Raw genomic sequence first — 23,532 nt, 5'->3', positions numbered from 1 at the left:
GTTACGGTTTGGTGTTTACCCTGTAGCGGGGGAGGCGACGCTGCAACTGAAGTCTAATCAGACCAGTCCTCTCTCTCTCTCTCTCTCTGCGTTCACATTACATCACTCTCTCTCTCCCTTCAAACTCTAATCAAATAACAACAAAACCTTTTCCCCTTTGTGCTTTGGCTGCCTTCTGTAAACATCCCAGTGGAAGACGTCATGCGGTTTCGGGGAAACGCTGCCAAGAGCGGGATGTGGACCAGAAAGCGATGAGCTATGAATTAAGTTGCTGCGACTAGCGACTGCGATCTACTGTAAACCATGTCCGATACCAAAAAAGGAAAAAAATACCACTTTAACGTGAAAGTCAACGTACTTTTCGGGGTGTGTAGCATACTGTACTATAGTGTCTCTGAGAGGGGGAAACAGCTTGTCCGGTGCGTAAAAAACGAGCAACTTTTGGAGACGCTTCCAAACAAAACGCAGACATGGGAGAAGACATCCTCGGGAAGGAAAAAAAAACTAAAGAAAGGCGAGCAGAAAAGTTTTTCACTCACCGGTTTCGAATTGACTAAAAGCCGCGGAAGACAAGACCCCAGCGAAGAGGAGAAGTGCAGATGTGGCTGTCCAGGGATCCATGGTGTGTGTTAAAGAGTCTGGAGTGGCTCCCCAGGTGAAGTGCAGAGAGGTGACGGGCAGATGCGCAGACCGGCGCGGGCAGCTGACTGACTGACTGGCTGACTGACTTGTTCGCTGGTTGACTGTCCGCCGGGTGTGTGCAGGAGTCGCTCCTTGGCACGGCGTTAAAAGTCCTCCGAACTTCAAGGCAGGTCCCACAGCTGCTACTAGGCTACTACACTGACACCACAAAGACAGAGAACAGATAGTAGAAAAGCAGGGATCCGATTTCCAAACCCATGTGACAGGAAACAGGGCCAATAGATTCAACCTGCAGCGCTGCTGGGGAAGCGGCAGAGAGAAAAGAGGAGGGAGAGAGAGGGAGAGGGAGAGAGAGAGAGAGAGAGAGAGAGAGAGAGAGAGAGAGAGCGAGAGAGAGAGAGAGTGAGAGAGAGAGAGAGAGAGAGAGAGGGAGGGAGCTGGGATTTGGAGGGGTGGAGGGTTTGACTCAGTGCGGCAATGCACAGCAGGTTAGTAAAGTATAAACAGATTTTCCCTCGTTAAAGACTGGATGTAAAAGGTTTTACTTTTTGATTCCTGCAGAAATAAGTTTGAACTTCTTACAGAAAGAGTTTTAAAGAAGTAGCTTACATTTGTACTTGTCCTTTCTTTAAGAACTTGTATTGCAAAGAGAGGTAGTTTTTATTTTGCAATTTGTTTTCCTCTCACAATATAGGGGAGACCAGGTACAGTTGTAACACTTTTTGCAATTTTTGCGATAAATCCAAAACTATTTAAACTAGAGTAACCAATTTGTTATATTATAAACTTCAATCTGTTAGCTACTGAAAAAATATATTTAAGTGGTTTAATGAAATGTGTAACGGTTGCAAAATTAATTCTAATACAGGCTCTCTACTGTTACAACTGTCCCAGTATACAGGGACAGTTGTAACGCATGTCAGGGACAGTTGTAACATGTCTAAAATATTCAGAATGAATCAATCATATACTCAAAATGAAATATATTATTGATCAGTCATATTATTATGAATATTAATTTCATGTTTTTAAGTAATCTTTACCTTTTTTCATACTGCATGACAAAAAAGAAGCCATCAAATTACAATGCAAGAAATGTATTTAATGATTATAGATCATACATCCTCAAACATGAGATTGATTTAATGATTATAACACACATCCTCAAACATGAGATGAAGACCAAGATTCACTACCTCAAACAGGTATATGATGAAGTTATTTAATTGTGTGTGTTAATTGTAACAGGGTGTTACAACTGTCCCAGTATCACCAACCATGTTTTCATCTCATGTGAGCTAGCTTGAATGCTAGTTTGACACTTGTTAGCCATTTTTACTTTTAGCTTACAAAACAGTGATTCTAATAATACTTGTTTGGATTCATAGAAATTTGATATGAGGACAGACTCCAAAAAAGTGCGTCTGAAAAAGAAGTACATTTTTTACCTCAAAAACAGACTTTTGTTGATAACTTCTTCTTAAAGTATCTGATGTGGCTCTCCTTTTGAATGAAAGGAGGGACACTGACGGAGCACGAGCACAGTGAGTTTCATCACTCTAGCTTGTTTCTGATTGGAGGAATTCAAGGTGTTACATCCGTCCCGTGTTACAACTGTACCCGGTCTCCTACTTTATACACCCAGTGATATTGTTATGTGACCAAAGAGAAACAAACACAAACAACAGCACAACTTTAACATACTTAAAGTTGTTCCAAAATATTAGTATGCACTTTCTATAGCACACTTAAAATACCTTTAGTATAGGAAACGCACAACTTAAGCATAGGCCTACTTCTTTTGCACCTGCATGAGTAAGGAAAACTATTTCAGATCTTTAATGAAAAATCTACCTTAAGGGCACCGTATGATCACTATGCATTTACTATTGGATCCCTCAAGTACAATTAAAGGCACTGACTGAAGCGATGCCACAGGAGATCAGAACTACCATAAAACCTGACAGCTCACCGTAAGCAACATGAGTCCCCTCTGGAAGATTATGGAAGGATTGGTCTTGGGTTTTATGTCGGGGTCTAAATCTAATTGGGGGTCCATTACGTTTGGAAACCCCTGGGCAACGACGTACTTAACTGCACACAAAGGGAAGTAAATGACCTGAGCAATGCATCATTTTAATAGCAAGAAAAGAGGGGGGCGGGGGGGTCTAGAAAGATTTGCACACTATCCTGTTTGAGCAGTGGTGTATGTCATGTGTAGTCATGTAGCCTGATGCATTGTAGTTTAATTAAAGGTACCATATTATACCCCTTTCCGGCATGTAAATATAGGTCCAAAAGGTCCCCCAAAATGACAAAGCTGAGGAAATGACTATAGATTAAGTATTTTTAGGGGCATGATTTCCAGTGCTGCTGGAGTTGTAATCAAAGAAACACGTGGACACAAAAGTTCTAAAAATGATTAAATAGCAATAAAAGCTTTGGTGGGAATAACTAGAAAAGTCCCCTGGCCCAGTTTGGGTAATCAAAGACTTAGTGGGAGTTTAGTTGTTCGTGTTAGTTATGTTAATCTAAGCCACATAAATCGACCAGTTGCATAAACAAATACATTTATGTTTAAGGTATTATATTAAAGCTGTTGACATGTCAGTAAAATCATAAAAATAAATCAGCAGAGTAGAATAATCATAAAAAATCATAATAATCAAAATGGCTTTCCCTTCACATGTCTCCAATGCAGTTTTTTTTCTTCTTATCGCGCTCAAACAGGTGCACTGTCACCTTCAGTTCAAATCACTTCTTTGCCAATTCAGACTGGCAGCGTCATCCTGTGTGTGAAACAGCGCCCTCCTGTGTTTCCCTGGAAGCACCGTGCAGTACTGTGTAGAAGCGTTCAAGTCACGTCTCTGACACTTCTGTGCATCCGTGTAGAACTAATAATACCTCGTGTGAAGGGCTGCAACATTAAATTGTTTTCGTTAACAAATGAATGAATCTAACAATTATATTCTTGATATTGTTCCAAAAACCTATAGTGAAGTTTTGTTTTGTCCAAGCAACAGTACAAAACCGGCTTTAAACGTCGCAAATATTAATCGATTACCAACATTTTGCAAATAGTTTTACTGTTGATTGAGTGATCCATACATTGACTTATCATTATATCTCTATATTTAAGTAAGACTTTTGAATGCGTAACTACTTGTGACTGAGTATTTTTTTTGTACATTGATGCTACCTGGAAAGCTTCTTCCAACACTGTATCTTACATGTCGTTATCATGTGACATGTTCTAAATATGTGTGTCCTCACATCAAATAAAAACTACTGTGTCCTCATGAGAATGAACCTGAAGTGGAGACCTGTCATTACTCCCCATCATCTCTGCCATCAGTCTGTGATGCTGTGCAGTTGATTGTAGCGAGGCTTCCTTTGTCTTCTTTGTCTTTGTGTGTGTGTGTGTGTGTGTGTGTGTGTGTGTGTGTGTGTGCGTGTGTGTGCGTGTGTGTGTCTGTGTGTGTGTGTGTGTGTGTGTGTGTGTGTGTGTGTGTGTGTGTGTGTGTGTGTGTGTGTGTGTGTGCGTGTGCATGCATCACATGTTGGGCCTGTCTTTACACGCTGCCTGGCCACATTCCTTGTGGTCTGCTGGAGTAGTTACTGTAATTCTCTTCTATCTTCTTCTTCTTCTCTCCAGATAAAACTCTGCACTTCCACACAACCACATTCACACTTTCTTCTTTTTTTTTTTTTTTGCATTGTGCCTCGTGGACAACCAAAGGCTGGTTTTCATTAGGGTTGAGAACATCAGATAACGAGCAGTACCATGTGTGTGTGTGTGTGTGTGTGTGTGTGTGTGTGTGTGTGTGTGTGTGTGTGTGTGTGTAAACTTCTAGCATGGGTGGCCAAAGTGAGGACCCTGCCGGTGTGTTGTTATGCAAGACGCAAACCTGGAGGTCACCGCAAGAATAATCCACTGAGATGTATTAGAGCGTATACTGTTGTGGCATCCCTGACCTGCCTGCCAAATGGGAAAGTATCAATGCATAGTTGAATAAGAAGTCGGCCCTAGATGCCTTGAATTTCGCAAAAAAAATCGCAGGAGCCAAGACTATATGTCATGTCCCCTGTTTCCTCTTGGGTAAACATGAGTTGCCTGGCCCTGAATCCTAATGCCACACTTCCTTCTTTTTCCTATGTGGTCAAAACTATTTTCTTCTTCTTGGCTTTCGTTTTTTTGGCATTCAAAATCCTTTCTGGCTGCATTCTATACCTGAGGCGCGTACATCTTTTTTTTCTTTTTCTTCTAAGCATGACAAATGCTTTTTTGATATGCCACCACATTTCATCTGAGAGACAGGGATACAAAGAGGGAGAGAAAGAAAGAGAAAAAAGCACAAATTGGTCTATCGTGTCTTCAATGCAGGTAGTTTAAGTGTATATTATTACAGGTTTTGAGTCTTTGGCATTTTTGACACCACTTCAAATTGAAATGCCTTAACGGTGCTCACAGCATTAGAAATGACTTTTATAGACTCAGCATCCATGTGTCTTTTCTGATGACATTTTTCTTGGTTATTCGGGATATGACACGGCCCTCGATGTTAGGAGTGTTCATGAGAAATACATTTGTTAGAACTCAAAGCGTACTGATTTGCTGCTTTTCTTTCCTAGGTGATACACTTTTATACCACTGAACATTTTGGCTGTACAAATGCCGATTTGAAAAACTCAATCTGAGCCCTATAGTCAATCGTGATTGACTATATATTTAAAACTACTTTCTGACCTTTTTTTTAGACAAAACAATTACTGCGTTAATTAAAGAAAACAACTGGGAGAATAATCAGTAAAAAATAATAAACCATTAGTTGGCGCTCTGGCTTGTAGAAAAGTAGTTCCAAGGAAAACGGCATCACAGCCCATTGTTCTGAAGTTTATTCAGAGATTATCCAGGATATTGTTCCTGGAAAGGCTTCGTTGGTGTTGAAAGACATTCAACATTGTGCCCATTTTCAAAGCAACGTTTGAAAGGTAGCAGAAACCTCAGATGGATATCTCAAAAACGTGAGCACATCGTACCAAATTCCAGGGAGCACACACGTCGCTTCTGAAGTGAATTTAGAGGATTTATTAGTCATCCTTGGACGAGAAGAAGGTTGACAATGCTGTCTGCCTCTTTGACATCACCACTGAGTCATTGTTTGCTGTCGGGACTGTTTTTCTCACTGCCAAAATAATCTTTGCCATCGCTTGGGCTCATTAGATTAATTACTAACAAACAAATGCTCACACTCACTCACTCACTCACTCACTCACACACACACACACACACACACACACACACACACACACACACACACACACACACACACACACACACACACACACACACACACACACACACACACACACACACACACACACACACACACACACACACACACACACACACACACACACACACACACACACACACAAGTTGACGCAGAAGTCCTTGTGTCTTCTCCTATGGGGGACACTGTGAGTCAATGCGATTACTCAACCGACACATCTGGTTGTTGTCTGAAGGCTGTGTGACCCGGGCCAACAAACCCCCACACGGCCACATCACTGTCTATATGATCCACATCATTAGTGGTCGCACGCACACAGCACAACGCACATTACAATGTCACTCTCTGACCCCAGCAAGAAGCTCTAAAGAAGTAGTGGACTCCCCCCTTTGACAAATGATTGCCCCTGGCCCTATCTGTACCAGCAGTAGCCAACACTCCCATCACACACACACACACACACACACACACACACACACACACACACACACACACACACACACACACACACACACACACACACACACACACACACACACACACACACACACACACACACACACACACACACACACACACACACACACACACACCTGTACAGGCCCCTGAGCTTACTCTGTGTTCAAAGCCAAGATAAAAGCTAGCGTTTATACATCCAGCCACCTGCACGGTAACCAGCAGCCACTGTAGCCACACCGCAACCCCTCCTCCTCCTGCCCTGACACACACAGCCATCATCCATCTCTGCGAGGGTCTCTAATTAGGCTCCGGGTGGGTGACACCCTCTGGAATGTTTATTGTAACTAACGTGGCTCATCTTTGTCTTCCTTTAAAACAGAAAGACAGGAAGAGATAATAGAAAACAGACAGAGGAAAGAGGGATGGATGAAACATTTTTCTGTTCCCAATAACAGCCCCATCAGGACTGTGTTACTGTGAATGACTGCATTAAGAGATGATTACAACTTGGTTCTCATAAACATGTTGTTTGAATCCTTCTTTCCTATTAGTTGTGAAAGCGTTGAACTCTTCAAGCAATCGCAGAGATCTGGGAACACGGTGAAGAACACACAAGAAGCACAGCAACTAGGTGGTAAAGAAGCCAGGAGTTTTTATCCAGATTATCTTTTAATACTATTGCTCCCAAAAGTGGGCACAGTTGTTCAAAATAATCCATCACTGCATAGGTTAAAGTTGAACCAGAAAGTTTGTAAGTGAGCACAACAAACAGTTTGGGTGGTAGGTTAGCGTTAGCCTTTGATTTATTTTCCAAAATAAAACTTTTTTTTTCAAAACTCCGAACTAACTAGCTAATGTCGTTTCTTGTACCAAACCATCCTTTTATACAGGTAAAGATGAGCCTATATTATGTAAATTAAGATCACCCTTTAAGATGTCCGCTTTCTTAGCTTGATAAGATCACTTTCCATTTGGACACTTGCATTGGTAGTTTTTTTGTTTGTCCAGTTTGAACATACAGAGAAGCTAAAGGCAGAATATGAGACATGGGTGGTGGAGCATCAACCCTGTAGCCTTCGTATAACCGCAGTGGACGCCACACGTTCATGTTTCTTACGCCTTGTCCATCAATCTTAAAAAGGGCAAAAATACAGAGGGCCTCAAACCTTTCAAAAACCAAACCAAAAACCCAAAACCTAAACCTAAAGCATCCCAGTTCCCGTAAACCCAGAGCCTGCTCCCCTGCTTAAGTCATCATGCCGTTTTTTGGGGAAATCCTATAAAAGTGACAGATTTATTGGGTGACGCAGTAACATTTATTTGAAAAAGGGTGGCAGGAGGAGCACTGCAGTAATGTTGTAGAAAAAAAGAATGTTTAAAAGAAGAACAATCAAGATGATATAATGAATTTGATTTTAAATATCTACAAGCCACAAACGCGTATTCCACAAAGAAGCCTTAAACTTCAAAAATAAATATGAAAATTCAAGAGAAACCAATTTAAATGTAGTTACACAAAGCAACTGAACTTAGCTGATAAAGAAGCATTCTAAATAAATATTCCAAAAAAACTCACCAAATCTATTATCTTCAAAGTAGTTTTTTTTTCAGATTTAAAGCGGTAGTAATTGTTAACTTATCATTACTTGGCAGTAGAACAAGACACCATATTATCACTACATAAGTACGATATAGATTGAAAACAGCTGCCTGATCTGGCTTAATACGCAGTTCATGAGAGAGAAAGTAAACTAAAATATCAATGTTGCGCGGGCAGTAAAAATCAAAACAATACACTGAAAGTTGCTAAAAAATCCTCCATAGATAATTTGAGGGGAAAGTGGAATCAGTGGGTTCGTAAAGTGGCCCCTATTCGAATAACATGTTGTTCTTTTAACCATTTATTGTTAGACATTTGTTGATACATAGCCTACCTACATACAGTATGTATAAATCTAACACCTCATTTGTTGCTTGTCACACTTCTGGAAATATTCGACTGTGTTCTTACATAACATCCATTTTTTTTTACTGCAAGGAAGACTGTTTAACTCAGTCTTTCCAGATGCTTGTCATTAATATACTATCACTCACTCTTCTTCCACGTCAGAAATATCTTATTGCATTAATTCATCACAGATTAGGAAAAGAGCCTGGAGCAGAAAAGGATGTTTTTGAGCATTGAAGATCTTTCCCTTGGTGTGTCCCCCCACCCACTGTGACAGTTTGTGGGGCTCATCCAGAGATGGCTCTCTGTTGTGGGCTGACGTTGACAGCACATCAGAACCACACTCAAAAAAAGAAATATGCCAATGGCTAAACGGTGTTGACTCACGCTAATTCTATTTCATATTTACGACGTGGCGCACAGAGCACCAAAGACATGCTACCATAGCTCAAACGACACCTCTAAACGACAACTATGCAAGCTTTCTCTATGGGGGCTGCATTGCCATTTAATGAAGAACTTAAATATCTACTGTGGAATAGTTAGTCCAGGAAAAGTGTATGAAACCGTTTTGCCGCTGAAACAGAGCAAATAAAGTTAGCAAAAGGGTTTTCTTTACATTTGGAAGTGGGGCACTTCACTTTGAGAGTTGTGTCTGAGCCTGGGTCTTCAAAGGACTTTAGAAAGAGGGTCACCATATTAAATGAACTTCAATCCAAATGCTCTATTCTCAGCACAAACAACTCCATGCACTTTTTTTTTAAAGCTTTGTGGAGTATATATTGAGGCCAGACTTTGTTTTTACACTCTATCTCTTTTTTTTCCCCCATGTCAAACTCGACAACATTTTGCAGCAAACACCCTCTTGATGGGTGTCCTTTTTGGTTTTTCTTTTCATTCAGAGAACGCAATGTGACAACCGCAATCCACCACATGCAAAGTGTAAACTGCCGATGATGAGAAACACACTTCTTTAAAGGACGCAAGCGTTGGCATGGCGCAATTTCCTTTTTTTTTTTTTTTACAAGAGTTGAGCAAAAGAAATTGAAGATAAAAGGCAAAACTTGACGTCATACTTCAGCAGTTTGTTGTGGAGTGAAAACAGAACCACAGCTCATATATCTGTAGTGACACAATCTATTAGCAGGGCTTTGAGTCCACAGAACGCAGGAAAGAAATGTAATGTTTGCAGATTTATGGTTTCAGGCTACAGTAGAAACAAGACGATTCCCCCCCTGCACAGTCACTGCGTATACAATGTTGTGCATGTTGTTTGGCAGGTCTCCACTTCATCTCAGTCCAGAATTATGAAATGTAACTAGGCAAGGGAAAACTAGTGTCCTCCATTCTATCTCATAAGATGTTGATTCAGAAAGCATGACAAAGCCGCGCTTGCAAATCACACTGAAACCCTGGAGAAAAAGCCACGAGGAAGATTTGAGTTTGCATACAGAGAATTACCTCGTGCTGCATAGTAAAACAATACACGGCAAGAGATGAGTGCAGATTGTCTTTGAATTGGATACATTTGATTTTGTTATGTTTATAGTGTAATAGGTTACAAACAAAAACTAGCAAGGCAAAAGCTATGTTTAAATAAAGTGGCTATGATGGACAGACTTTTTGTAAACTAAAATTTCAAATTCATATTTTGAGTAAATCTCTTCAGATTCAGCTCACAGGGTCAGAGATCTGCAAACATGGGACTTAGGAGATGAGCAGGGCACAGTGCCACATGGCTTGTGGTGGGCTAACATGATGGGTACGTACACACTGTTGGCAGCATTGGCAGTAGTACCTTTCAGTGGACAGTCACGCCATTGCATAAAAATAAAAATAAATTAATTTGGAGGGGGATTATATTCTTTAATGAAAAAAAAATCTAATTACTTTCCCAATTAATTGATTAAATAATAAATAATAAAAAGATAAAATAAACGTCCATTCTAAGAGCCCAAGGGGACATTTGGTTTGTCTGCCAATAAAGTCCAAAATTCAAAGATATATTTGTAAAAAAAAAAAAAAAGCTTAACATCCTCACATTTGAGAAACTGGAACCACTTAATGAGAAATCAATGAAGCAATGAATTGACTGATCAAAATAGTTGTTGTAACTCTCTGTTGATTGACTAACAGCTTTTAATTCAATTTGTCCAACAAATGGAACGCTTAAAAACTTAAACGGTTGAGTGTGTGCAAATAAAACTATTTATATACCTGCATTAGTATAATGGATTGTTTGTATGGACAACAGTGTCAAACTATGTGTGTTTATGTTGATGACAATCTGTTGTGATTGATTCCTGCATTAGCACTGTCAAAAACAATCTTCAGAACAATCAGAAGCCAGTCTTAACGGTAGAAGGTAAAACAGAGAAATTCCTCACCCGCAAAAAGAAATATGAATATCAAGTCTTCACAATTACACATGGGGCTGAGTGGAGCCTGGGGTTATGAATACTAACGAGATCTTTGACCTTGTGGAGGAGACTAAAAATCAAGGAAGGCAGTGGGGAGAATTCATAATTAGACAGAGAAAGAAAAAATAAAGGACCTTCATTGTCCTTTGTGATATGAATAGCACGTTCACAAAAACATGTACACACAGACATGAACACAGAAAAACAGTCAGAGATAGCACTCGCAAATGTGTCTAGACAGTAAACAAAACCTGCCTCTAGGGCCTTAGGATGTGGGCTATCTAGATACAAAAGTGAGCATATACAGTATGTCCACATAAACAATTGTGAGTAGCATGTGCTTACATTGAAAATAAATAGGATATAAACTGAGCAGACTTTGCACTCAACTTGCACCAGCTTCAGATTCAGCATGTTGCCATCCCTGAATATTAAGAAGTTCATCATTAAGGCAGTTATGTCAGCAAAAAGTAAAAGATGAGAGAGAGAGAGAGAGAGAGAGAGAGAGAGAAAGAGAGAGAGAGAGAGAGGCAAGTCTGGGCGAGCATCAACTGATATGGTTTCATTTGAGAGATATGTACACTGTGTGTGTGGGGTGTCTGTGTACCACTACTGACTGTATATGCACAAACTCCACGTACACACAGCAAAGGACTTAACTCCCTCTTTATCATATCAGTGTATTGGACAAGTTCCACAGCGCACGATAAGGGGAAAAAAAGAGGGGAGTGGGGGGGGGGGGGGGGGGGACTACACAAACCAAGCGTGGAGGAATATGTGCCTTTTGAAGTTCTCTTTCTTCTTGGAACTTCAGCTTTGGCGTAATGCGGCTAGTTAAGCAGATCATTAAAGGTAATGGTGGGGAGGATGGGGGGGGGGGGGGGGGGGGGGTTAGGATCGCAAAGCTTTATCTCTGGTGAGGAGAGAACAAAGTTTTTTTGATGATCAGGGGGGGATTCTGGAGCTGGATTTGATGGGAATTCCCGAAGCCTGCTGGAACAGTTTACTTGTGCTAACAGACAGGTGCTATCATAAATCTAGAGTTGAAGGAAATGACTCTCTCATCTCTGCCACGCTAAGACTAAAGGTATAAAAGGGGATACAGTTATCCTTTAACAGATTACATCTAGCGATTGAAGGTTCTCCCTCTGGATACAACGCCATTGTTGTTCTATGTCAGGCATAGACATGTAACAATAAGGTTTTGAAGTAATAAACGTTCAAACCCTGTTCCTGAAAAATATACAAGATATGCCAAATCCTAGAAGATTGCATTGAATAAATAAACAACCTTGCAGCGAAGAAATAAAAGAAAAAAAGTGGCTGTGAAGGGGATCTGATTGACCAAATCACTTGCCAATGGACTATGGATGTAAATTAGCATTTGTGCTAACTCTGGCATGTTTACGTCTTGGATTTTTAATACTGATGTTAATAAATGTGAACTTTCTCTATCAAATAAACAAATAACTAAATGAAGTTGCAGGTTGCGGTCAACTTCTGTATAAAAGAGATACACGCCCTGCATTCCAATACCCATACTATATACTGTACTATTTAGTATGGTAGAAAAAAGATTTAGGATGTCCCGATTCTTGTGGCCCGATTTAGGACGGTTAGAAATACCCGGATGTCTACTACATCCGGCCGAGATTTTTAGTGTTGAAAATAGCATCCTATTTGGCCGATTCTGACCCAAAATCCAATGCGCACCTGAAGTGACGTCACGTCGACGGAGCCTCCATATGAAAACAAACGGGGATGCGACGGATATAAAAGCAAGTGGCAAGATCAAGGAGCCATGTTATGATGAAATAAAAGAGTAAAAGTACTGTATGTCCCAATAGTATGCATACTGCATCCTAACTAGATTATTGTTGTCGTCGAATGTAGTATGTAGAATAGAAAAAAGAAAGAGTACGCAAACGCAGGGACAGTATTGAAAGCAGTGAATCTTCAGAAGGAACTAGGGAGACAACACACACGTCATAAAGCACATCTGTATTCATGTGAACACTTGAGCCGTGCAGAAAAGATGACAAAATATGCTTTATATTCCTGTCAGTTGAGAAATCACTGGGAAATGTTGTTGGAGGATTATCACCGCTAAAATGATTTCTCAGGGATGGAGCGTGAGTTCTGAAAATATATTCCCCCCTCTAGGCAAATGAAAAGGCAAAACAAACACTGACACAATTCTTTATTTATTTGTCTTGCTCTCACTTCTCTTTTGTCAGCGGCGCCCTGCCACTGCTTTGCATTCGAATCCCTCCGAATCGGGGGGGGAAATCGCTTCCACCCAGTTTCTACTCTTCTCGTGTTTATGAAAACACACGTTTCCAAGAAGCCTGCAATGAATTTATATTTGGTAACAAGGCTGCGTAGTGCATCTCACTCCCCTGGCTACGTGCCCCCCTCCACAAGCCTTTCCATGGAGGTTTTTTGGTCCCCCCTCCGGTTTCCACAGCGCTGCCGACTGATTGATTTGCTCTTTAATGGCTTCCTGTGTTGGGCACGGTCTCTGTGGACCAACATCTGTAAAGGGCGGATTGGGCACGCTGGCTCTGTTTTGCTCCTGCTGCTACGCTCATCTGCGGTGTAGTAAAGTGAGGTATCTGCCTTTTTCTGTGGCCTGCAGAGAATGACGTGCTCCATTATAAAAAGAACTGACTCCCAATGAAAAAAGGAGCCGTGCGTGGGTCCTCCTATAACGGCCACTGGTCGCTGAGTGGATTACATGGCCTCAGGGGGGTGAAGTCAAGCCTCTCTGTGATGTTGATGACAGAGAAAGGGGGGAACACTAGTAGCTAGCCTGTGAGTGATCAAGTTAAACTGAGTGTTAACGTCAAGAGCAGTTTGTGTTTAAAAAGGGACCACTTCTAAGAAGCGGAGGGTTCATCTCCGGGTCGTACATTACATTGGACTTCAGTTCTACATGCCTGGCTAGTTAATAGTACAAACAAAGCTAAGAAAAGATTGGTAACGCTGCTTAAAAATGAATATAGATATTTGGAAATATTTGGAAAAACATCACTGGAGCAAATCACAGGAAATTGGAAGGAAACTAAAAAAATTTGTTGAAGCATTAAGGAAGTTCAGAAGTGGAGAAATTAACTCATAAAATGACATAACATATCAAATATTAAAGGTTTTGATGTGGTATTTTCTTTTGATTATATTCTGTCTTTAGGTCACAATCTCTTATGTCCAGCTGTGATAGAATTGATTTTTTTCTTATTTACTAATATTGACCTGATTGGAAAAATAGGTTTAAAAATCAAGTAGGCCTATAACAAGGTAAAGGGTAAAGGATTAGCTGACTGTTTAAAATTATTCTCCCCAACAGTGACACACTCAAACACAAAATGTTTCAGGCAAACACCTTAATCCTTGAATCCGTCTTTATTTAAACCCACGCCTTAAAACAAGAAGTTAGCATCAGAAGGCACTGCTCTAGCAGGAGGTATTAGGAGGTGAGGGACAAAGCACACCTGCAAAGCTGCAGTTGACATGAAACAGAAAAAAAAATCAAACCAAAACAAAGGCCTCATCCAAAAAGCCACTCCACAAACCTTTCTTCATAATCCAGGGATGTGAGAGAAAAAAAGTCCCACAGCGTAGCAACAAGCTTCCACAGAGTACATTAGCATTTACTTGTGTTTGAATTTGATTGAACTAATTACGCTGGGTTGTTGGTATATGATAAGCCAGCGTAAACATGTGGGGTTAGAAACAGGCCCCCACACAGATGAAGAAAAAACCCCTAAACTTTTCATCCAGATATACGCAATTAATCATCTTGTGACTCGCAAGCAGCTTGCTCCATTGCCTCTCTTGTCAGTTGTGACTGACACATGAAAGCAGGGAAATTTGCAGCCAGTTAGGAGATTATACAGCGAGCGGGGAGTCAAATCTGAGCTGATATTATGGAAAGACCTCAGACAGCGGCACGCAGTGTGGCTTAATGCTCCTTTGTGAGGGAATCAGGACCTGTTTCATTACACTGTAAAAAAAAATAAGGCAACTGTCCTCACTTGATTTTTGAGTTTTGAGGCCAATTAGAACTCTTACCTTTTAAGGAAAATTGCCAACATTTGAGCCAACTAATTATCTTTAGTTGAGATAACATATTGTTCATATTTAATTTAACTTCAAGTTTTGAGTTATAAATACAACCTTTTTTTTGGTTCAGGAAGTTTTACAGGTTTTCAATCTGTTTAATGTTTCAATCAAAATGTTGACGTACTTGGTTTTGTCCGTTATCTGTATGACAGAGAAATAGTTGGCACTGCTATTATTTGAAGTGTTTAGACCAGGGGTCACCAACCTTTTTGAACCTGAGGGCTACTTCATGGGTACTGAGTCATACGAAGGGCACCCAGTTTGATACACTCTTCTTAAATAACACATTTGCTCAGTTTGCCTTTTAGTTATATATTATTATTAATGATTAGTGATATTCATCTATGTGAAGACACTGATCATTTTAAAGATTTCTCACAATAATTATCAACAATGACTTAAAAAAGGTGGGAAGCCTCATATGGTCCTTGCGGGCTACCTGGTGCCCACGGGCACTGTGTTGGTGACCCCTGGTTTAGACTATGAATGATAAGGTATCCCAACCAAAGATAAGTAGTTGGCTCAAGAGTAAAGTTTTCCTGAAAAGTTCATTTCCCTCTTGTGCTGACAATTTTGAGTTTTCTTGTAGTTTTTCTTAACTTTTTCATTTTTATAGCATACTAGTTTGCAACATCAGAAGGGTGTACATGTGTACTTATTTATGGTCCTAAATTACGTTAAGGTGGTTTTATGTTATAAACAATAGGGTCCCCTCCCAAGAGTCCCTGAGGCGTTACCGAGCAGAAACAACAGCCAGTGTCTGCAGGAGCTGCCCATGTTCACAGCATTGCACAACCACTAGTTAGGAAACATTGCTCACACGAGGCAAAAAGAAAACTTCAAAGCCTTCTGTGTCCAGCAGCAGACCAGGTTATTTCAATTAGTCCCAAACAAGAACCCTTCTTCTTCTTCTTCTTCCACAGCTGGACCCCTAGCTATCACTCCCAAGGGATCACCCACACGGGACCCTGTCACTCTGTTTCCTTTAACCCCCCCCCCCCAAAGGCCTTTGTTTTGGGAAAGGAGAAGTGAGTCAGGTTCAAAGTAGAGGAGAAGACCGCGAGGTAACATGAGATGACGGTATGTCCTCCTATGGGGGGGGCAGGGGGAGGGGGGGTTGTGGCTGTGCCAGACGATGCATGCCTGCTGCTGGCTTGAAGAGAGGGGGTGATTATTGATTTCTGAGCATTTAAAAGGTGGAAAAAAACAAATCTGGTGTTAATACATAGTCTATAGGCTCTGTAAACTAGTATGTAAACAAAAGGTATAGGTTGACAAAGGGAGCCCACTTTAGCTGAGTCCACCTTTAACAGTATTGCAACTGCGCGCACACACACACACACACACACACAGACACACACACAGACACACAGACACACACACACAGCCAGTTTTTTTTATCAAAGTATAAAATACACCTATACGCATCTAAAATCAGCAATCCAATTTATTGTTTTCCTGGACAATTATAGATGCATTAAATCAATCTTCAAACACAGATGTGTAACAATACAAAGACAACTCCGATAGAAAGTGTTGTGGCAGTGGCACAGTGCAAAAAAATGTTGACCTTTATGTAACATCTGTGTATTTTTCTAGCTCAGTCACTCAGCAAAGCCCTTGGTTTGACTGAAGGCTGCGAGCCCACACAAAGGCTGCAAATGAGTTCAGCGTCTTTCAACCAAAAAATGATCAGCTTTGCTTCACGTCTGACATGAGCACGAACACATCTGTTCCCATTTTAAGAAAGCCAACGGGAGAAGGGAGTGTTGATTGTAATGATGATGTATCAGTGTAGTATTTATAAAAAGCTCCTTCTCAAAGTGAAGATCGGTCGGTCAGTCATGCAAATCAGGAATTCTAAAACAAATCGGGCCATTTTTCCCTTTTACTTCAATGCCCTCAGCCCTCACCCCATGCGCCATTTACCACGAGCTGGAGCTTTTCCAAACGAAACAAGAGGAAAAAAACATGGATCCAAACAGCACGATGAAAGTCCTTAACTAGAGCCTGAGGTTTCTACTGACGAGGTCAACAGGTCAAGAGAAGGCCATCGTCCAATGAACATGGGATCTCTGAAACTCTCTCTCTCTCTCTCTCTCTCTCTCGCTCTCTCTCTCTCTCTCTCGCTGAAGGCCATATAGTTGATGGTTTCAATGTTGAGTGGTTTGATCAGATAGGACTTTGATGATTTAGCAAGTTTGCTCTTGGGTCACCATCTGGTCCACTTTCTCTCTTTTCTCTCTGAAAAAAACAACAAAATAAATCAAACTAGAGTCACTGGACCAACTTTGGAATTTAAGAATTATCATAGAAAAGCATCCAACTGTTAGTAAATAATGATAACAGGCCACCACTGAGGTAAGTCCTTATAGTGAAGGTGATTATCCTCACCTTTCCAAAGTTATTTTGTGGGACTATAGCCATCCAGACTGCATGCCCTGCTGCTTGGAGTTGAACAGGTGAAGTAATGAGGAGGACTTTTAACGTTTAATCAAAACTGACCGCAGGAGAAATTGTCTGGTGACCTCAGTTGTCAATAACAGCACTGTAAAGCTCTTATTAACAGTGTTTTAGTAACAGTGCATACATACAGTATACAATATAGTTGGATACTTCCAAAACAGGGGCATAAATGTTAAAGGGTACTGAACAGCATTTGCACTAATAACGCGTTACTTGATTTTTTCCATTGCAGTACTTTGAGCTTGATATAGTTACAGCCTCTATACTATAGTATGACATTCCTGCTTTATTTTGCTGCTTCTCCAATGCAGCCTATAGCAGAGAAACACAAAGATTGATTTTAGAATCTTAGACTGTACTGAGGCCTCATATTAGCTCATGCTTGACTATAGAAGTAATTTTTAAACAGAGGGGCTGTGGAAGAGATGCTTTGTATTCCTCTAGGGGAGTTAAGGCGATTTCAATCTATATCCCCTGGTCAGTGATTTTAATCCGGTCCAGTGTGCCCATATTACTTATATACCGTTTTCTCAGCAAATTCATAGTAAACTTGTACTTTAAACTTATATTATCAGTTCAGAAATGTTGTTACGTTATCGGCAAGTCACTACATTATCGAACTTTCCTTTAATTAAAAACTGAAAAAATGATGACGTTATCGGCAGTTATTAAGCTATTGGCTGCTACCTACGATACTGGTATTTCTTGGCATTTGTTTATGAGACGGTTTATCTCACATTTGCTTAGTGTGCTTCCTCCCTCATTCCTCCAATCCATTTCAAACCCATCGCCAGGTTCAAACAAAGCCCCCCTCTAACGTTGTGATGTGTCATACAGCAGGAGTGGAGTAGATGGTACGTACACACACACACACACACACACACACACACACACACACACACACACACACACACACACACACACACACACACCTTATGGTGTAATGACTTTCTTACTCCTGTAAAGAGCTGCCAGCAGGCCTGTTGAAACCTGCTGAGTAACTCTAGATGTGGAAAGTACCCGTGCAGTCTGAGACAGAGGGAACTGAGGCGCAGGAGGGCCTTCACTATCTACCTGTCGCACACACACACACACACACACACACACACACACACACACACACCCACTGTCATGGAATTGAAATACCAACCTTTAAAAGATGAGAATATAGTCAATTAATACGAGGTGACACAATGTTTAAATACAAAAATAGAACAGATCTTTAATGTTTGCAAACATGAGTCAAGACAACAATCAAGCAATGGGATTGTGTGAAATGACCACCGAGAGGCAGTCAGACAGAGAAGTTATAGCAAAATCTAATTACGCACGAACATTCCAGCCTACGTACAAGATTCTCCTCTGCCAGATATGTTGTTAGTTATCTTGCAGACACAGTTCTCCGGAGCCATCTCAGTCAAAACATACATTTCCGTACGGAGTTTGAGTATCTCAGAACATAATCAGTACATAACAACCTTCACCATACGGTCAGAACCTTCACCATAAGGTCAGGTCAGAACTTTCGTTGATTAACTTACGAATATTTAGATTCAAGATGGCATTAGTCTATATAAACACTTAATTATTATGACTGTAATAATCAATTCCACCACATTTCCCTCCTATTATAATAAATAAATAACAAATATAATTATTCTAAAAAAAATGTTCTAATAATTAAAGGATAAACAAGTTTATATGGAAAAACAAAAGTGTATTAAAATTCTACATGATGGCCTGTGAGATTGTCCGCCAAGGCCTGAGTGGCCTTTCAGGTGTTTTATCCCCTTGACCAGTGTATTCAAAATAGACGGACAGAAATCACAGGTCATCATCACCTATACACATAGAAGCAAACCCACCCCCTCACAATTGGCAAAAGGAGGTCAAAAGAATTCTATGCACTAACTATACTTACTATAACAGAACTTATCATTTGGAAAAAAACCTCATAGATCGTTAGAGAGGAAAAAAAGTTTTCAGACAGTTCTGTTTAACAAAAAATTAAACAGCTATGCTTAAAATATTTAAATCAAAAGTAATGTTATATGGCAGTATAATTCTAAACAAAACTAAATAAAATGCTGTAAGAAAGAATTAATGTTAACTATTAAATGTAGATTAATATACCGTAAGGGTAATGTTAAGTTGCAGGATATAATTAAAGGTTAGCATAAATCAAAGGCCTGGTGTTCAGGTGTCATTATTTCATTGTAGCCATTCTCATCGTGGGATGCAGAGGAACACCCACATGGCAGGATGTTTCTTCGGGCTCAGGAGTCAGCATGCTACCTGTGGGTATACGTACCTGGGTCAGAGGTTCTAGAACATGACCCTTCGTAGGGGCGGACACCTTTACCGTGTGCCCTTGTTGTCATCCTTCCGGGATTTCTTTAGTCCTGTAGTCGTGGGTCTGCCTCAACCCTAGGCTTGAAGCATGCACATTCGGTAGAGCGGAGGCCTACGAGCTTCCTTCGGTCAAGAAGTGCAGCTGCTCAATGTCTGGGAGTGAGTCGGCCACATCCCAGGGATCAAAGGATTCTCGTCTGGGAGAACGGAGGAGAGCATATTGCTCCACCTTTCCTCCAACCACACTGGCTATCCATCTGTGTAGCAAGGCTCTCATGCAGGTAAGGGTACAAGTACAGAGACACAAGAAGGCACCAAACATGATTAGGAATGGAAAAAGAACTTGAAGGGCAACTGCTCCCCATGGGCCTAGCCTGTCCTGCAACCATTGTTCCTGAGACAAATTAGGCACTTTAAACAAAAAAAACTCTGTGAGTAAGTATTGAGGCCTGTTGTGTACCAGTACCTGTTAAAATCAAAAGGGAAAACTAAAACAAAATCATCCTATTTTAGATCAAAGTTTTCTAAACAAATGTGTGAACACATTTTAACCAGATAAAAGGTGAAGTGAGCTAAAGAAAAAAAAACAATACAATGGGTATTATTGTGTATCGCTATGGTGGCTTCCAGGTCGCAGGACCCCACCAAATCCAAACACTCCACCAATGTAGATCCTCCCTCCTCCGGCGGTCAGAGGCGCCAAACCCGCCGAAAGAGCGACCACCAATCTCTCCCTCCTCTCACACACATGCATGCAGTCAGTCAGTCACACACACACACACACACATTTTCCCGTTCCTTCTCTCACAAAAACATGCAGGCTGTCAAACGCAATCAGACACACATGCACGTTCATCCTTGCACGCTCTCTCTCGGACACACACACACACACACAGGCACTCAATTTTGGTGTCCCATGGTCACTCAACCACACCAGCACACATACTCACTCATACCCACACACTCCCTTTCTCTCTCTCTCTGTCTCTCTCTCTGAAAGGAATCCAATGTTTAACACTGTTAGGGACACAATACATACTTTAAACAATAGTTTAAAATAGTTTTTTGAAGCCTAGTTAAAACAATTTGGTGCTATTTGTAAATTATTCATTTCTATTCTAGAAATTTAAAGCAACAGCAGAATCTGATGGGGTAACTCAAACTCTGCAGCTAGTCTCTCAATTAAAATATGCGGCTGCATCTTATTAAAAGCAGAAGAAAAGTCTGCAAATAACAGTCTAACATGAGATCCAGGCTTTTCTAAATGTTTATACATTGTATCTATAATAAAGAGCTTTGCATCATCTACACTTTTTCCAGTTTGATAAGCAAACTGTAATGGGTCAAGTTTTCCACTAACCAGAGACATGATTTCATTCTTAATTTGTTTACCTTAAGCTCTAAATGCAAACAGATACTGGCTCTCTGGATGCAAATTAAAAAGACAACACTGTTGAACCTAAAACATGACTTTGTGGTGCATTAATGGCTGGACTCAAGAACTTTCTGAAAATAATCTGAAGTGAACTTGAAAAGGTAGCTTCTTTGATATAAATATATTTTGTGGCGAAATGTGTTTACTCAGATGTAGCTCGTGTGCTTGTCTGTTTGAGAGGCTGCTATGGCTGCTCTCAAGGTCTGCCACCTTATCTATTGTTTTTACTCACTGCCGTCTGTGACTGCATGTAGAAATAAACCTTAGAATGAGTTACTCTCTCCTGTGTGTGTGAGACTATTTAACTGATAAAAAACACATTGTAGAATCATAAAGTAAATGTTCCTTGCTTCTTTCACTAATCATGTGCATTTAAATGTCTAATAGTCAATAAGCTAATTATCTGAGTCAAAAGGAAACGTTTATTACAACCAAGTTGAAATGAAGGAAAACAACATTGATAATATCTCAAGATCATGCAACGTAAATAGTTTTAGGATACTTTCCAGAAGGAGTCCAAGGGTCAATCTCCTCTCATAATTGTAGGCACTGTATTGTATGTAAATGCTTCTCTGTATCTCATAATTTGTTCCTCAGCAACAGCTCTCTCTATAGAATCTCTGTGTCTGAGCCACTGCATAGGCAGCAGGAACAAGAAAATATAATAGATCTCAACATTACAGCTAATTTGCACAACAATTTATTTAGGCATTTTACTTTTTAACTTTTGGATTTACAAAATCAAAAACTATAGTCAACATTCAACAAAGATAATCAATTCTGACTCTGGTGGTAACATCTTGCTAGTCATATCTCACAGTTGTCTTATATTATCACTGCAAATAAGAGTGTTCAATTTCAACATCAAACAGCATATACTCTTTGAAGGGGTACTATCAACCAAAATAGACACTGTGGACCCATTTATTTCTACTGGCATTAGTGGGTCTTCAATAGGGGAAGAAGAAAGTTTAATTGTAGCTGCTTGAATTGAATTTGTATGGTCTGACCATTTTTTCCGCAGAAGTTACACTGTCCTTTTCTCCAATTGTTTCTGAAGTTATTGTTTTGTGAGTAGTGTGGGGAAGTGTGTGCTTTGCTCTGCCGGCTGATGTACTTTGGTTCTATCGCACTCACTCCTCCCTTTTTGATCCCTGACCCTCCTGCTGCATGCAAGTCTATCTCCCTTAGTGCTTGAACTGCAGCTGCTATGAAAAGTAATTAATCCTCTTTATTTCTACTTACATGTTGTATTGTAGCTTCTTCTATCTTCTGAGTTACTTTTGGGTATGAGGAAACAATAGGCACATCAATCATGGAAGACGGGAGCGGTAGGCCGGCCTCTATCAGAGTGGCCACCAGACTTTGTGGTGAGGGGGGGTACTCTGCCGTTTCACCCATTTGAATATCATGGCTTTAGCATTTTGTGTGGGGTTTGATCCATGACACTGTTTTATCTTAACCATTTCCTCAGCTCTAGTTTTCAACGTAGTTTCAAGCAGTGGCACATGATGTGCACTTACATAATGCAACACATCTATTAATCAATTCTTTAAGTTCTTCAGAAACTCGATCATCCTTTCCTTTGCACACATTTGCACGTTCAGTACATTCATTCCCACTTCCATACAGTTCTGCGGTGTCAAACCATATTGCCACACATCTTCTTATTTTACCAAAATCCCAAGCTGGATCTCCATGTGGGCCATATACAGTTGAACTAGCAAGCGTATCCGAGGCAAAGGACCCCTCCATGGGCCACTTTCCACCTGTCTCTCCTTGTGTTCTAAGCGTCTGAAGGACGGTTTATACACTGGCATGAGGTAAACACTGTTGTGATAAGTGGCCCCAAGGGCAGGCATGGGTATGGAACGATAAGCTCCACCTATTGAACCATAGCAGAGATCAATGGTGGTATTTTTCTGTGTTGTGCTGCAAGTTACATATTGTTCGTATGTTCTCAAAGTTTTACCCAAGTCACATTTATGCGTAAGATAAACTAAATTTGGTCAAAACACGGGTGCCCTTCTTGTCTAGAAACAAACGTTGTTTTGGGAAACATTCTCCTGAGCTCTTATCAGCTCTGCTGAGAGGGAGAAAAGACTTATCTATTGCCTTTTTCTGTCTGTAAGGAGAACGCAGTGAATTAGGAAAAGGTTGTAAAATAATTAAACAGTCAGTCTTAGTCATCAGTCAGTCCATGATCATGTATAAAGTTTGCTCTGCAGAGGCTTAACTAATTTTGAAAATTCTGAAGTCATTTAAAAATGATTATCCCTTTTTGGAAATCTGTGTGGCTTGGGAATAATAACATCCCGTCTTACACACTGTTATTTTTTAGAAAATTCTGCTCACAAACGATGCTATAGCGCGATATTAGAAGTACTTTTCTAT

The 23,532-nt window shown here is 40.4% G+C and overlaps 1 protein-coding gene across 2 annotated transcripts in view; it reads right to left on the bottom strand.

The window, feature by feature from the left end:
* The window catches only part of kremen1 (kringle containing transmembrane protein 1), a 61,266-nt gene extending 60,376 nt beyond the window's left edge, over positions 1-890 (bottom strand). For both annotated transcript variants that reach the window (XM_080037016.1, XM_080037017.1), the window contains exon 1: positions 540-890. In XM_080037016.1, coding sequence (XP_079893142.1) covers positions 540-621 — 82 coding nt within the window. In that variant the 5' untranslated portion in view covers positions 622-890. The remainder of the gene's footprint in view (positions 1-539) is intronic.
* Positions 891-23,532: the final 22,642 nt, after the last annotated feature.

This window comes from Ammodytes marinus (assembly GCF_949987685.1).
Source record: "Ammodytes marinus genome assembly, chromosome: 2".
Taxonomy (NCBI): domain Eukaryota; kingdom Metazoa; phylum Chordata; class Actinopteri; order Uranoscopiformes; family Ammodytidae; genus Ammodytes; species Ammodytes marinus.
Note: the sequence above shows the minus strand (reverse complement) of the source record. Positions and strands in the feature narration are given on the sequence as shown.